The sequence below is a fragment of the Mus caroli genome, chromosome 2 (assembly GCF_900094665.2).
Source record: "Mus caroli chromosome 2, CAROLI_EIJ_v1.1, whole genome shotgun sequence".
Taxonomy (NCBI): Eukaryota; Metazoa; Chordata; class Mammalia; order Rodentia; family Muridae; genus Mus; species Mus caroli.
The window spans coordinates 150215992-150228540 of NC_034571.1; the positions used below are offsets into that span (position 1 = coordinate 150215992).

At 51.6% G+C, this 12549-nt stretch overlaps 1 protein-coding gene across 2 annotated transcripts in view; it reads left to right on the forward strand.

The window, feature by feature from the left end:
• Window positions 1-1307: 1307 nt before the first annotated feature.
• Bpi (bactericidal permeability increasing protein) overlaps window positions 1308-12549 on the forward strand; it is a 28756-nt gene continuing 17514 nt past the window's right edge. For both annotated transcript variants that reach the window (XM_021156864.1, XM_021156865.1), the window contains exons 1-7: window positions 1308-1616; window positions 4227-4341; window positions 4492-4620; window positions 5519-5677; window positions 6599-6662; window positions 10808-10871; window positions 11909-12000. In XM_021156864.1, coding sequence (XP_021012523.1) covers window positions 1337-1616; window positions 4227-4341; window positions 4492-4620; window positions 5519-5677; window positions 6599-6662; window positions 10808-10871; window positions 11909-12000 — 903 coding nt within the window. In that variant the 5' untranslated portion in view covers window positions 1308-1336. The remainder of the gene's footprint in view (window positions 1617-4226; window positions 4342-4491; window positions 4621-5518; window positions 5678-6598; window positions 6663-10807; window positions 10872-11908; window positions 12001-12549) is intronic.

Here is a 12549-nt window from a genome sequence, read left to right on the forward strand (position 1 = left end):
AGCTCTGTGTTTCTTCCAATGTCTGGAAGGCAATGTCTCCTAGCTGGGGCAGATAGCAGGAGGATCTGCTTAGAAAGAAGTGATGAGGGGAAAAAAAGGAAGGAAGAAAGGAAGGAAAGAAGGAAGAAAGGAAATGAGCCCTCAGGAGGATAGGAGGATCCCGACTTTTAGACTTCCATAAAATCCGGGTGATTGGGGTGGGGCATGAGAAACCTTGAGCCTCTGAAGTCCAGCCTCCTCTGTTCACCATGGAGACCGGGCCACTCCCACTAGGGGCCTGAGGCTGCTGCAGCCCCGAGACTGCAGAACTTCGCCGTCCTGCATGCAAAGCTGAACTAGATTGCGGGAGGGGCTGGGGTGGGGGTTCCCACCTTGCCCCTCCAGCTTAGCGCCTCCTGCTCCTGATGGTGTTAGACGTATCTTGGCTCTAAGAGAAGCCTACTGTCCCCTCAGAAGCCTCAAATCCTGGTCCCTGAGAAGGAGGAGTGAAATGTGTGAAAACAGATATCTGGTTAAGAAAACTGGGTTTAGGAAACGATGGAATATTGAAAGCCGGGGGAGAACGTATTCAGAGAAAGGGAACTTTCCCGGGCTACCCACTAGGATCCCGGTCTGATAGGAAAACAAACAGGCAGAACTAACTATACGCTTGCCAGGAAAAAATGGGACAGGCGAAAATTAAAATATGTTTGGTGTTGTGTCTTGGAGACAAGTCCATGTAACTGATTCTCGTATTTATTTCTGAAGTTCCGGTTAAGGCTCCCATCTGGATTCTCTTTCTCGCAAGGCACACTATGCCTGCTTTCCCTACTGGAAGGCCATCCTGTCCTCACAGTAAGCTAGGGGCAAAGGTGATAGTCCCCAACCACCACCACCACCACCACCACCACCACTCTATAGGAGAGGAAACCGAGGCACAGAGAAGCACCGAGAGGCTGAGACCAGCCTTAAAGAGTAGCTGAGATACCAAGGACAAGACTCCAAAATTAGAGCATTAAAAAATACCCCTGCGGCCTGGGATGGGGGACACCTCCAAAGGTCCCGTTTTTTAAACATTTTACTACGGATACAACCAAAGGGATAGGAACTAGAGACAGGGAGTCTCCGTGTGGTCACCACCCAGCTTGAAAGAAAGCCTTACATGAGGCGAGGAGGACGCAAGAAAAGGATGGAGTGCTTAGGAAGAGGAATCCGTCCCAGAGCCACAGGTCTCAACAGGCTCGCGCGTGCTGGCATGGGTGTGCGCGTGCACGTGCACAGCACATGCGCACATGCCCATGCTCGCACAGACCTCTAGGCTCCACTGGGGCAGCCCCTGGACTGGTCCCCAACGTTGATGGGGAACCGCAGCTGCCCTCCCCCTCCCGCCCCCACGGCTGCCTTCCTCCTTCCTCTTTCTACTACTGCCCTGCCCTTCCCCAGAAGGCTTCTTTATAGGTCTCAGGTTCCCATCCGAGGCCTTGAGGTTTGGGCTGCCCTAGAGGACATGACCTGGGGCCCTGACAACGTGCGGAAATGGTCAGCCCTGGCGCTGCTGGCCATCATTGGCACAGCCCTGACAGCGGCCACCGACCCTGGCTTCGTGGCCATGATCTCCCAGAAGGGTCTGGACTTCGGTAATTGGATGCCTTTCTCTCTTCCTCCCCTTCCCTGACAGGGCACTTAGGGTGCACAGCCCTTTAAATCGGATGCCTGGCAAGTTCACTGCTTCCCCCCTCCCCCTATTTTACATAGAAAGAAACTAAGGCACGGTCTCATAGGACTAGAAAAGTGTCAGAGCTGGGACTGGATCACACTACTCTAGAAGATTCCAAGTGCCCCGGGGCTCTGAGGGTCCCCACGGTCCCTTCTCTCTACACCGTGACATTTCTAGGCCCTTTCTTTCCAAAGTCAGTCGTCTGCCTTACCTCCTTTGTTAGAGACTAAGCAGGCAGGGGGTGCGGGGGGCGCCTCCAGTGAGATGTACACACTCTGCGGGCAGACTCTGGGAAAGCTACCCCAGGCTACTCCCAAAGGCCAGGCAGGTAACAACTCCGCTCACCTGCTTCGCTGCCAGGCGCCTCACAGATCCACCGGTCCGATCCTGCCATTGCAGGACTGGGTGGGTGGGACACAGCACTCCTGCAGGTGAGCAGAGTCTCTTGCAAAGGCGCTCTAGTCCTCACTGAAGCCCTTCTTGGGGCTGCCTAGTGCTGCCTCCTGGTGGCAGAGAGAGGAACTGCAGAACTCAGGGCGATCCCAGCTCAGATCAGACCAGGTAGGGGCAGGTTCTCAAACCCAGGGGATCTGTGCACAGGTCCCAGGGATCTGCTTTCCTATCCCAGAACTCATGTTCCAGGCCATGCAGGCCATCGCAGGGATGCAAACAGATTCCCCTATGAGCGTCGAGGAGGATACGGTTGTGTTTAAACCCAGAGCTGGCGTGTGTGTGTGTGTGTGTGTGTACATACATGTCACATGAGTGCATGTGTGACTGACAGCTTTTGTGGGAGCAGAGGCTCAGCTCCAGTGTCCCATGTGGCAACTGGAGTGAGTTTTTAAAAATGCAGCAAGCCTATTATTCATTTGTATGCCCACATCCAAAGGCTGACCCTGGGACCTGAACTTGGGGAACAAGAAGCCTTGATCTCCCATCTTGACTTTACCATATGTCAGCAGTGAGCTCTTGACCAGAGCACTAGGGGGTGGGCGGGAAGGGAAGGACCCCCTTCCTAGGACTGCTCAGCTTTGCAGGGAGCAGTGCTGGTGGATGGGAAGACCCCCGTGCTTTTTACTGTTACTGTTGCTGGTTATAATGACATCTGGGCTGGCTCCTGGCAAACTGGAAGCCACCTCAGGTCACCTCTCTGCCTCCCTCTTCTCCCTTCGGAGACGTGGTTGCCTGTTAATTGGTGCTGTTAGCCACATGATCACTGGTAGCAGAATTCCTGCCTCTGGGACATTCATTTATTTACCCAACAAATAGTACATGCCAGGCACCATGGTAAATACCAGAGACACACTAATGCATAAAAGCTGGCATGGCACCAACTTCTGGAGATGTCCATTTAGCAAGGGAGAGTGACATCAATCAGAGTCATGGGAATAGATGCGTAGTTACAAAGAATGGGTGCTCCAAATAAGACACTAAGACTGTGAAGATGCTAAACGTCTGTGTCAGGGAAGCTTCCTGAAGAACTGGCGATGGAACAGAGGAGAAGCTGAACAGGTGGCTAGCAGGAGCCTCATGTGCAAAGGTCCTGTAGCCAGAGTCTGGAGGCTATAGAGGTGTGCATCAGTGGGACTGCAGTCCAGAGGGAGGTGTGGAGAGAGATACTTGACCGGCTGTTTGGGGTTGTTACATCTGAGCAGGATTGACAAACTACAGCCCGCAGGCTCAGTGTGCCTTGCCGTATATTTCTGAATGACCTATGAGCTAGGAAGGTTTTTGTTTTGGGATGTGTGCGCATACATTATAACGGGGGTAGGTACACCTGGGAGCCAGGGGTAAGCTTGGGTGTTGTTCCTCAGGCACCGTGCACAGTGTGTGTGTGTGTGTGTGTGTGTGTGTGTGTGTGTGTGTGTGTGTGTGTGATGGTGCTCATATGTCGTGTGAAGGCCAGAAATTGACACTGGGTGTCTTCCTTGATCATTCTCCATTTTAAATTTTGAGGCCGGTCTTCAATCCAGAGCTCTCTGATATGGCTGTTCTAGCCAGCCAGCTTGCTCTGGGACCCCTGTCCCCGTCTCCTGAGCACTGGAATTACAGACAAGTCACCCCACCCGCCAGCTTTATGTGGCTTCTGGGGATCTGAACTCTGGTCCTTTACTGAGCCATGTCCCGGCATTTGGTTTAGAGACAGGGTCTTGCGGTATGCTCTTATATTAAAACTCTCCTGCTTCTGCGTCCTCAGAGCTGGGATTACAGGTGTACACACACATCCTTAAAGATGGTCTTTGTGGTTCAAATGGTTGAAAAAAAATCAAAAGAATGGTTCACTGTCCAAGAATGACTATTCCAGTGTTCACAGAGCAGTGCTGGGACATGGTCCTCTTTGTGTCTTTATCTCTGTGACATCGGAGTGGCATACAGAATGGGGAGGAGTAGGTAAGCCACCGGCTCAAGGTCCTGGCTGTCTGAAGACAGACCCCCTGCTGCATCCCGCCGTCATCTCTGAGGTCAGGAGCCTCCAGCCCTGGCTTGTGAGCTGAGTTCTGAGCTTGCCTCTCTATGCTCTGTCCTCCAGCGTGCCAGCAGGGAGTGGTTGAGTTGCAGAAGGAGCTACAGACTATCAGTGTTCCTGACTTCTCTGGAGTCTTTAAGATCAAGCACCTGGGAAAGGGTTCCTACGAATTCTACAGGTGAGGCTTGCCGTCTTTGTTGATGAGCACCCTACGAGGTGGAAACTGCCAGTCCATGGTGAACCTAAGCAGCCTAAAGCACAGGAGTGACCCAGTGACATGTCCAGGGTGGCATGTGGGTGATGCTGACTGGGACTTTTTCCTCTGCAGCATGGCTGTGGATGGATTTCATATTCCTAATCCCGAGATCGAGATGCTGCCCAGTGATGGCCTCCGACTGTTCATCAAAGATGCCAGCATCAAGATCAATGGAAAGTGGATGTCAAGGAAGAACTTCCTGTGAGTCTCACGCGCAAGGGTTGCTGGATGGACTGGCGGCACTCGGAGGCATCGAGAGTGGTGCCTCCCAGGGTGGTGGGAATGTCCACTTCTGCCTTGTCTAGAGACATGTATCACAGCAGGGTTTCTGGGCTGGGAGAACTGTCCACTTAAAAGAACTTAAAAGCCTGGATGATGAGCTGAGTTTATTTACATCCCAGTGCAGGACGTGGCAAAGCTGAGTTGGTGTGTGTGGCTCAGAAGGGAAAGCTAAGGACTTTTGCTTTCTTCCCTGTATTAGCCAGCTACTATTGCTGTGTAACAAGCATCCCCACCTCAGGGGCTTAAAACAGTAACCATGATGCTGTGTCTGTGTCTGTGCATAGCTAGGCCCAGCTAAAAGGTGTGGCTCCTTCCCTGAGTGCTGTGTGCCACCCAGAGCATAAGTCTTTGTGATAGGGAAAAAATAAATGTGCAAAAGGCAGAGCTGACCATGCACATTCCTGTCCCCTGCCTTATATAAATTCATTTCCTTCCTACAGGGACGGTGCTTAACTTCATTAGTAGATAAATGGATCAGTAATTGTTTAAAGTCACAACACCAAACACTCAGATTTGTAGAGACAAAACTGAGACTTACGCCCCATGGTCAGCTGCTAGTACAAAGTCTGGATAAGAAAACAGACACCCAGAGAGGCTAAGAAACAGGAACGAAGCCACACAGCAAGGGCTCTGAGGGAGGCACCATGTGGAAACAGGTTGGGATGCCAAGCTAGAAGTCTGACACCCAGTGTTGTGAGGTTTGTTTGCACAGCTGCCTCTTCTCTCTGAAGCCCCTGATTCCTGGAGTGGGGGATCCCCCTGCTAATGGGGGAAGCACCAGGAGGAAAGGCTTCACCTCCCCCTGTCCCCCTTTCAGCAAGGCCGGTGGCAATTTTGAACTGAGCATCCAGGGCGTCTCCATCTCCACCGACCTGATACTGGGTAGTGACTCCTCAGGCCACATCACTACCATCTGTTCCAACTGCGACAGTCACATCGACAGTGTCCATATCAAAATCTCAGGCAGCGTGCTGGGGTAGGTATCCTGGGGCTGCGGTCCTGAGAGAAGACTGCCCCCCCCACAGTCCCCTTCCTCAGAAAATACAGCTGTAGACTCACTCTCCTCCACACAGGTGTTTCAGAGCCTTGGGTGTGGGAAGGGCAGGGCCTCAAGTAGAGCAGACACTGTCTCAGGAGGCAGCTCAGGACTGACAGATGCTCGTATTCCTGTTCCATCCTCACCTACAAGACACACTCTACACCAGACCTGGAGAGTCTGCACAGAGGATGGCAGGCCCTGATGAAACCTCACCTAGCCCTTCGTCAACAGCCAACACGGCTCAGCATATTCATGCTCTTACGCCATCTGCCCAGGGTCCTCAGAAAGAGGTCTCCTGACCACCACCGAGTAGTCAAGGGTGGGGCTGTCTGACCCCAGGTCTCAGGCAGCCCAGTCCTATTCCCTAAAGCACCTGACTCAGTGGGGGGTGGGGGGGGACTGTGAGGGATGTCACTGCATCCATGCAGGGCTCACCAAGGCCCGTAAGAACTTAAGAAAGGTACAGAGCGCCCTGGACACTTAGCACTGGAGGAGCTGGCCCAGTCTGGGGGCAGGAGGAAATGACATTTGAACCGAGATGAAAAGAATGCGTGGGTAGAAGTTGGTGCTGGGGTGTTTTGGACAAAGGGGACCACATGTACCAACTGTGATGAAAGGAAGCAGAGGTACCGGGGAACAAGGCAGGCCAGTGTGTCTGGTTTACAGAGGCGGAAGGCAGTGGGGAGGTGGAAATGGTGAAGGGCGGGTGTCTGTAGCTATGAAGAAAGTAGTCCAGCAAGCAGGTTGCTGCAAAATGGGGAGAGATGTCTAATGAAGGCTCCCCCACCAAGGCCTAGCTGTCAGGGTTCCCAGGTACACCTGAAAGTCTCCTGTATGTCCCCACATGTCAACCTCCAGGTGGCTGATCCGACTGTTCCACAGGAAAATTGAGACTTCCCTGAAAAACATCATTTACAAAAAGGTAGGAGGCCCTGGGCATCAGTGGGGCAGGGCAGAGGCCTCAAGGACACGCCTTGGTCTTCATCCCAACCCCTCAGCATCCACAGAGCCCAGCTATGTGCTTTATAGCAAGGTCCTGAAGAAGACATAGGGCGGGGCTTCCTCCTACCCAGAAAATATTCCTGTAACTGCCTGTGTGCACCCGCCTCTGTGTTCACAGTGGAACAGCCACGACCTCCCTCCTGTCTCCTCCCCTCCCCCACCCTGCCTGTTCCTGCCCTAGAACACATAGCACCAGGAAGAGGCATCTAGACGGGGTCCCCGTGGAATGTGGAGCCCAGTTAGAGTGAGGGTGCAGGTGGCAGGGTGTCCCCCATCCCGCCACAGTGTAATGCTACTGCAAGAACCTTCTGTGTCCACACTGGGTACTAGGTCCCGAAAAGGTCAGCAGCAGCAGGATATTCTGCTTGGCAGCAGCCCCCACTTAAAAACCTTGGGTGCCTCCTGCCACAGGCTACAGGAGGGCCTGAGCAGACTGGAGCAGGCTGGGGAGTTGGCCAAGAAGGGAGCTAAGGCCCTGGGAGGCTGCAGAGACTCTTGGGCTCCATTTGCTGATTTGGAACCTCTCATTGGTCTCCTGGGTAAGTGACAGAGGGCTCATAGTATCTCAGGAGTAGCTGGAGTGTTCAGCCATCCCTGAATCCCCCTGTCATCCTGGGCCAGGGAGAGAAGTGGCACAGGGCATCAGAGAAGGGTGGCCCAGTTCCTCTTGTGCCTCCAGTAACAGAAGCACATCTCAAGTGAAGCTTATCCACCCCTTCCCTCTTCCCTTCTTCCTCCTCACCCTCCCTCTCTCCCTTCCCTCTTCCGTCTCTCTCCAGTTGGGGGCTCCAGGAAGGATCTGGGCTGCAAACCAAGGCCCAGCAATAAGTGGACTTTATTCTTTAATCCATTCAGCCAGTCTGGATCTTTTAATCGGAGAGTTAAGACCATTTACACTCGTGGTCAGCTCGCCTGCGTGCCTGTGAGTGTGCATGTGTGTGTGTGTATGTGTGTGTGTGTGTATGTACAGGGTATGTGTGCACTCACATGTGTCAGTGCACACACACTTGTGCCCACTCTGCCCATGTGGAGGTCAGCGAACAGCTCAGGTGTCTGTCCCCACTTTCCACCTTGCTTGAGCTGTGCAAGTCCCTGTGTTGCTTGTCTGCAGCACACCAAGCAAGGTGACACTCAAGCTTTGGACATTTTTCTGTCTCCACCTTCCATCTCTCCATTGGAAGCACTAGGTTCCAGATGGTTGTGCTACCAGATTCTACACAGGCCCTGGAGATTAGAACTCAGCCCCTCACTCTTGAGTGGCAAGCATCTTTACTTCTGAACTCCACATTTAGGGTTGTCACTGAGAGGTGGTGTACACCAACTTCTTTTTCTTAAAGGTTTTCTAGGTTACTGAGTTGAAGCCCCAGTCTTTCCTTCCTCTCACTGGTTTTCTCCTAATGAGACAGATCCTTGCCCAAGCTCTGTACTGGTGTGCATCTCTACTGTGTGTCATGTGTGCTCCCACCCTCCCACCCACACCCATGAAGGATTCCTCTAAAAAAAATGCCTTCAGCACTGCTTAGTGGGGAAGAATGGCTTTAGCCTGTGGTCATTGTAGGAGGTCTTTATTTCCCTTTGGGTTATAGCTTTTCCTGGTAGCCTATAGACAGTTTTTGTTTGGGGACTGAGAAGGTACATACATCCCTTATCCCTCAACCACCCCCTGCCCCAGGCTTCTGGGGACAGGGTGTACTGTCTGTCACTCTGGTGACTTTGATTGCATGAGTGGCTTCTCTTCTGCTGCCTCCAGGGTTCTTCCTTTATTGAGGCTTCTCCTCTTGAGCCTCAGTGGGTCATGAGACAGTCCTGAATACCTAGTGTTCTTAAATGTCATTTCTTTCCCCAGATCTGGGGGATTTCCTGCAATAACTCTTTGTTTGTTTGTTTTGTTTTGTTTTGTTTTTCGAGACAGGGTTTCACTGTGTAGCCCTGGCTGTCCTGGAACTCACTTTGTAGACCAGGCTGGCCTGGCTACAGAAATCCTCCTGTCTCTGCCTCCCAAGTGCTGGGATTAAAGGCATGCACCACCACACCCGGCTTAATTCTTTTTTTTTAATTGAATAATTTCCCACCCTTGTTCTGTCTCGGTTTCCTGGTGAGCCACTGGTCTAGTTATCGTGACACAGTGATCTTGGATGTTGTGGCCATAGCTCCTTTCCCCTGGCCACTGTCTGTGTGTAGTAACTCCTCAATCTTGCCTTCAATTCCCAACATTCCTTCATCCTCCTGGTCTAGTCTCTCAGCGATGGCATTGATTATTTTACTCATTGCTGGTTCAAAACATGACAGAGGTAGCAAGGGTTAGTTCAGCTTGAAGGTGTGGTCCAGAATGGAAGGGCGGTCAGGGCATTGAGAGAATGAGGTAATGGTACCATCACACCCAGTCAGGAAGCAGAGAGATAGATGCTGGGTTATTCCAATTTTATTCAGTTGGGGAATCACCTCTTGGAATGATGCTACCCAATAAAGCCTTTTCTTCCTGCCTTGAAGGCTAAATCTTGGGCCCTGTACCCACCCAGAGGATAAAGCACAGCTTAAATGAGCCAGTGCTGTGTCACACTCATGATAAGACACTGTCGTAAGAGTTCCAGTGGCAGTGGCCTGACCTTAGGCTCATTAGCAAGTCCAGTTACATGGGCACAAACACCGGGATTGGTCTGATGACCTGGATGGGTAGGTGCTACGTGGCTGACAGCCAGGAAGCCTACAGAACATGGATGTGAAGGACAAAGGGGGCATCCATGTCTTAGGTGGGATTGGGTGAGGTTTTGTCATCTCTTCAAAACAACACGCAATTTAAAACTTGAAATTCTCATAGTTCTAGAATTTTCCATTTCCATAGTTTTGGATAATGGTTGATTGTAGGTGAGCAAATTTTGCCAATGGCAGAGGTTTGGTTATCTGGGCTACTGGAATTGGCCTGTTCCATGTCATAGGTGGGGGAAATACGGTTCTAGAGAAATAGAGAGACTTCCTCAGCCATCAAGTCGGTCAGTGTGTCTTCCCTTGTGAGCCATATCATGGGAAGCTGCCAGAAATGGCCTCTCCAGTCACGAGGCTAAGGTGAGGGTGCCCACCAACACCTGAGACTAGAGGATGCACCACTATCAAGAGAGAAAGCAAGACTAACCATGTCCCAACCTGTGTTTGTTCACTACTTCATTCCATGAAAGATCTGAGACAATAACAACAAATTAAGTAGTTAATTAATTAAATAAAAAATAAATTAACTAACAATAACAGTGAGTACAACACTATAGCATGGATCAAATACCCATTAGCAAAGTTTTACGTGCAGGAAAGACAAGGAACACAAGTATGCAGGCAGTATAGTCTTGCGCAACAGTCGCTGTTTCAGAGCTGGTGGCCAAGGGAACAAAGGAAGCTCGGTTAGCTGCATGGGTTTTAAGAAGACACCAAAGGAAGGGAGAGCGCATGCTGTGGCTTTGATTTGGATCCACAGAGTTCATGCGGATACATGAATTTAATCCCCAAATTAGTCTGTTAATGGTCTTTAAAGGTACAGCCTATGGGAGACAATCAGGGTCAAATGAGCCCCCATGATGCACTGCTGCTTGATAGGAGACAGGAATCCAAGCTAGGACATGTCTCTCTATCTTGCCATGGTCTTCCCTCTGCCACGTTACAATGCAGCAAGAAGTCTCCTCCTGACACCAAGCAGATGCCAGCCCCTTGTTCTTAGGCTTTATAAAGAACCGTGTGCTAAATAAACCCGTGTTCTCTGTAAATTACTTGGTCTCCGGTGTTTTGCTATAGCCACATGGAGACAGCATGTCTTGACACTCAGTTGTGGGTGTGACACTTTAAAAAAAAGAATTATTTATTTTATGTATATAAGTACACTGTCACTCTCTTCAGACACATGAGAAGAGGGCATCGGATCCCATTACAGGTGGTTGTGAGCCACCATGTGGTTGCTGGGAATTGAACTCAGGACCTCTGGAAGAGCAGTCAGTGCTTTTAACCACTGAGCCATCTCTCCAGCCCCTATGGATGGCTCTTCTCACGTCTGAAGCTCACTGACATCTCTTTGGTTGCCCCTAGATCTGCAAGATCGTGAGAAACTCTGTGTCCTCCAAACTGCAGCCTTATCTGAAGACCCTTTCTGGTGAGGGCTGGGAGTGGGCTGAAAATAGAAGGGGTATCGGGAGTGGCAGGCCTGAGCCTGTTGAGGAGGGGCTGAGCAGGCTAATTCCACCAGAGCTGGCATTGGGCCGGTTCCTTCTGTGTCCAGAAGTAAGATGGAAAGTAACTGCCTTCAGTCAGGCAGAGGGCAAACACCTGGCACCCTGGCACCCCTGCACACCAGCACCCTGGGACCCCACACCCCAGTACCCCCACACCTCCGCTCTCTGAGGCCTGTGAGCCACAGTCTGAAATGAGAAGCCCCCCCACTTCTCTCTAGACCTCACTCTCCACACCCTGCTAAAGGGCCGATATCTCTATACACAGCAAATGGCAAAGAACAGCGGCAGCTGCTGGCAGGCATTTTCCTGTCCTGGGGACCCAGGAGGCCCCAGCCTCCTCACTTCACTCTTGGAGAAATTAAGGCTCAGAGAGGGGCAGACATGGGCTTGAGGTTCCAGAGCCCCCCCCCACCCCCACCAGAAGTTTCTGGATCCCAGAGCGGAGTTAAAATGTCATTCTCTAGCAATTTCATGCATGTATATGATGTATGTTAATCAGGTCCACCTGAAGTCGGGTTTTATAAACTGACTGTCCCCTTTTGGACTGCAGCCCCGCTGGGTCCATAATACATGCTCTGATGTGGGACCAAACAAACACAGTCTCTCCTCACCCCTCCAGGATCTCACTTAGCAGCCCAGGCTAGCCTCAACTCTTAGCACTCTGGCTGGCTTCAACCTCAAAGCAATCCTTTTGCCTCTGTCTCCCATATAGTGAGACTGTAAGCATGTTGCCCCCTCAATGAGCCATGGTCATCTGTAAGAATGTGTGCATGTGTGCACGTGTGCATGTGCGTGTGTGTACATATGGGGCCAGGGACTGAACCCTGGGTCTGGCATTGGCTCACTAGGTGCTCCGACCCAGTCTCCATCTCCAGACTTCATGTCTTTTAAGGGAATCTCATGTAGGCTACTGCCACTGGAACCAGCTCACAGCTCACAGCCCACCTTCTCTGTCTAGTGATATCCAGAGTGGATGATGTGACCTCGGTTGACTACAGTCTGGTGGATTCCCTGACAACCACGAACCAGTTCCTGGAGGGGCAGCTAAAGGTAAGGCTTCCATAGAGACACGTACCGGCTCACATGTGCATTCCACAGAGACACATACCTGCTCACGTGTGCACGCTGTAATCCCAGAAATGGACTTCTTCCTGCTTCTTTTACCCCATTCCACACTCCCCTGTATCCCCACCCCAGCCCTGCTGCCCCCCCCCAAGATTCCAAAGACTCACTGCGCCTGCCCATCACCCAGGGCCTTTGCACTGCCTTTCACCTCTACCCAGGCTCCTCGGTAGCAGTTATGGACACAGCTCTCCCTGCTTCCTTTCAGTTCTTGATCAAATAGGCCTTCTTCCTAGAGATGTTTTCCCAGAGATGCTGTCCCTGGCCACTCTTGCTGAAACAGCCCCTGACTGTGCCCCCGGCACTGCTTTTATCTCAGCAAAGCTAATTACCCAACACACACCGGGATGAGGCGGGGCAGGGGCTGCTGTGTTCATTACTGCATATACAACATCTACAGTGCTTAGGAAATTTGTTGGATGGGAGGAAGGAAAGAAGGAGGGAGAGAGGGAGGGAGGGAGGGAAGGAGGGAAGGAG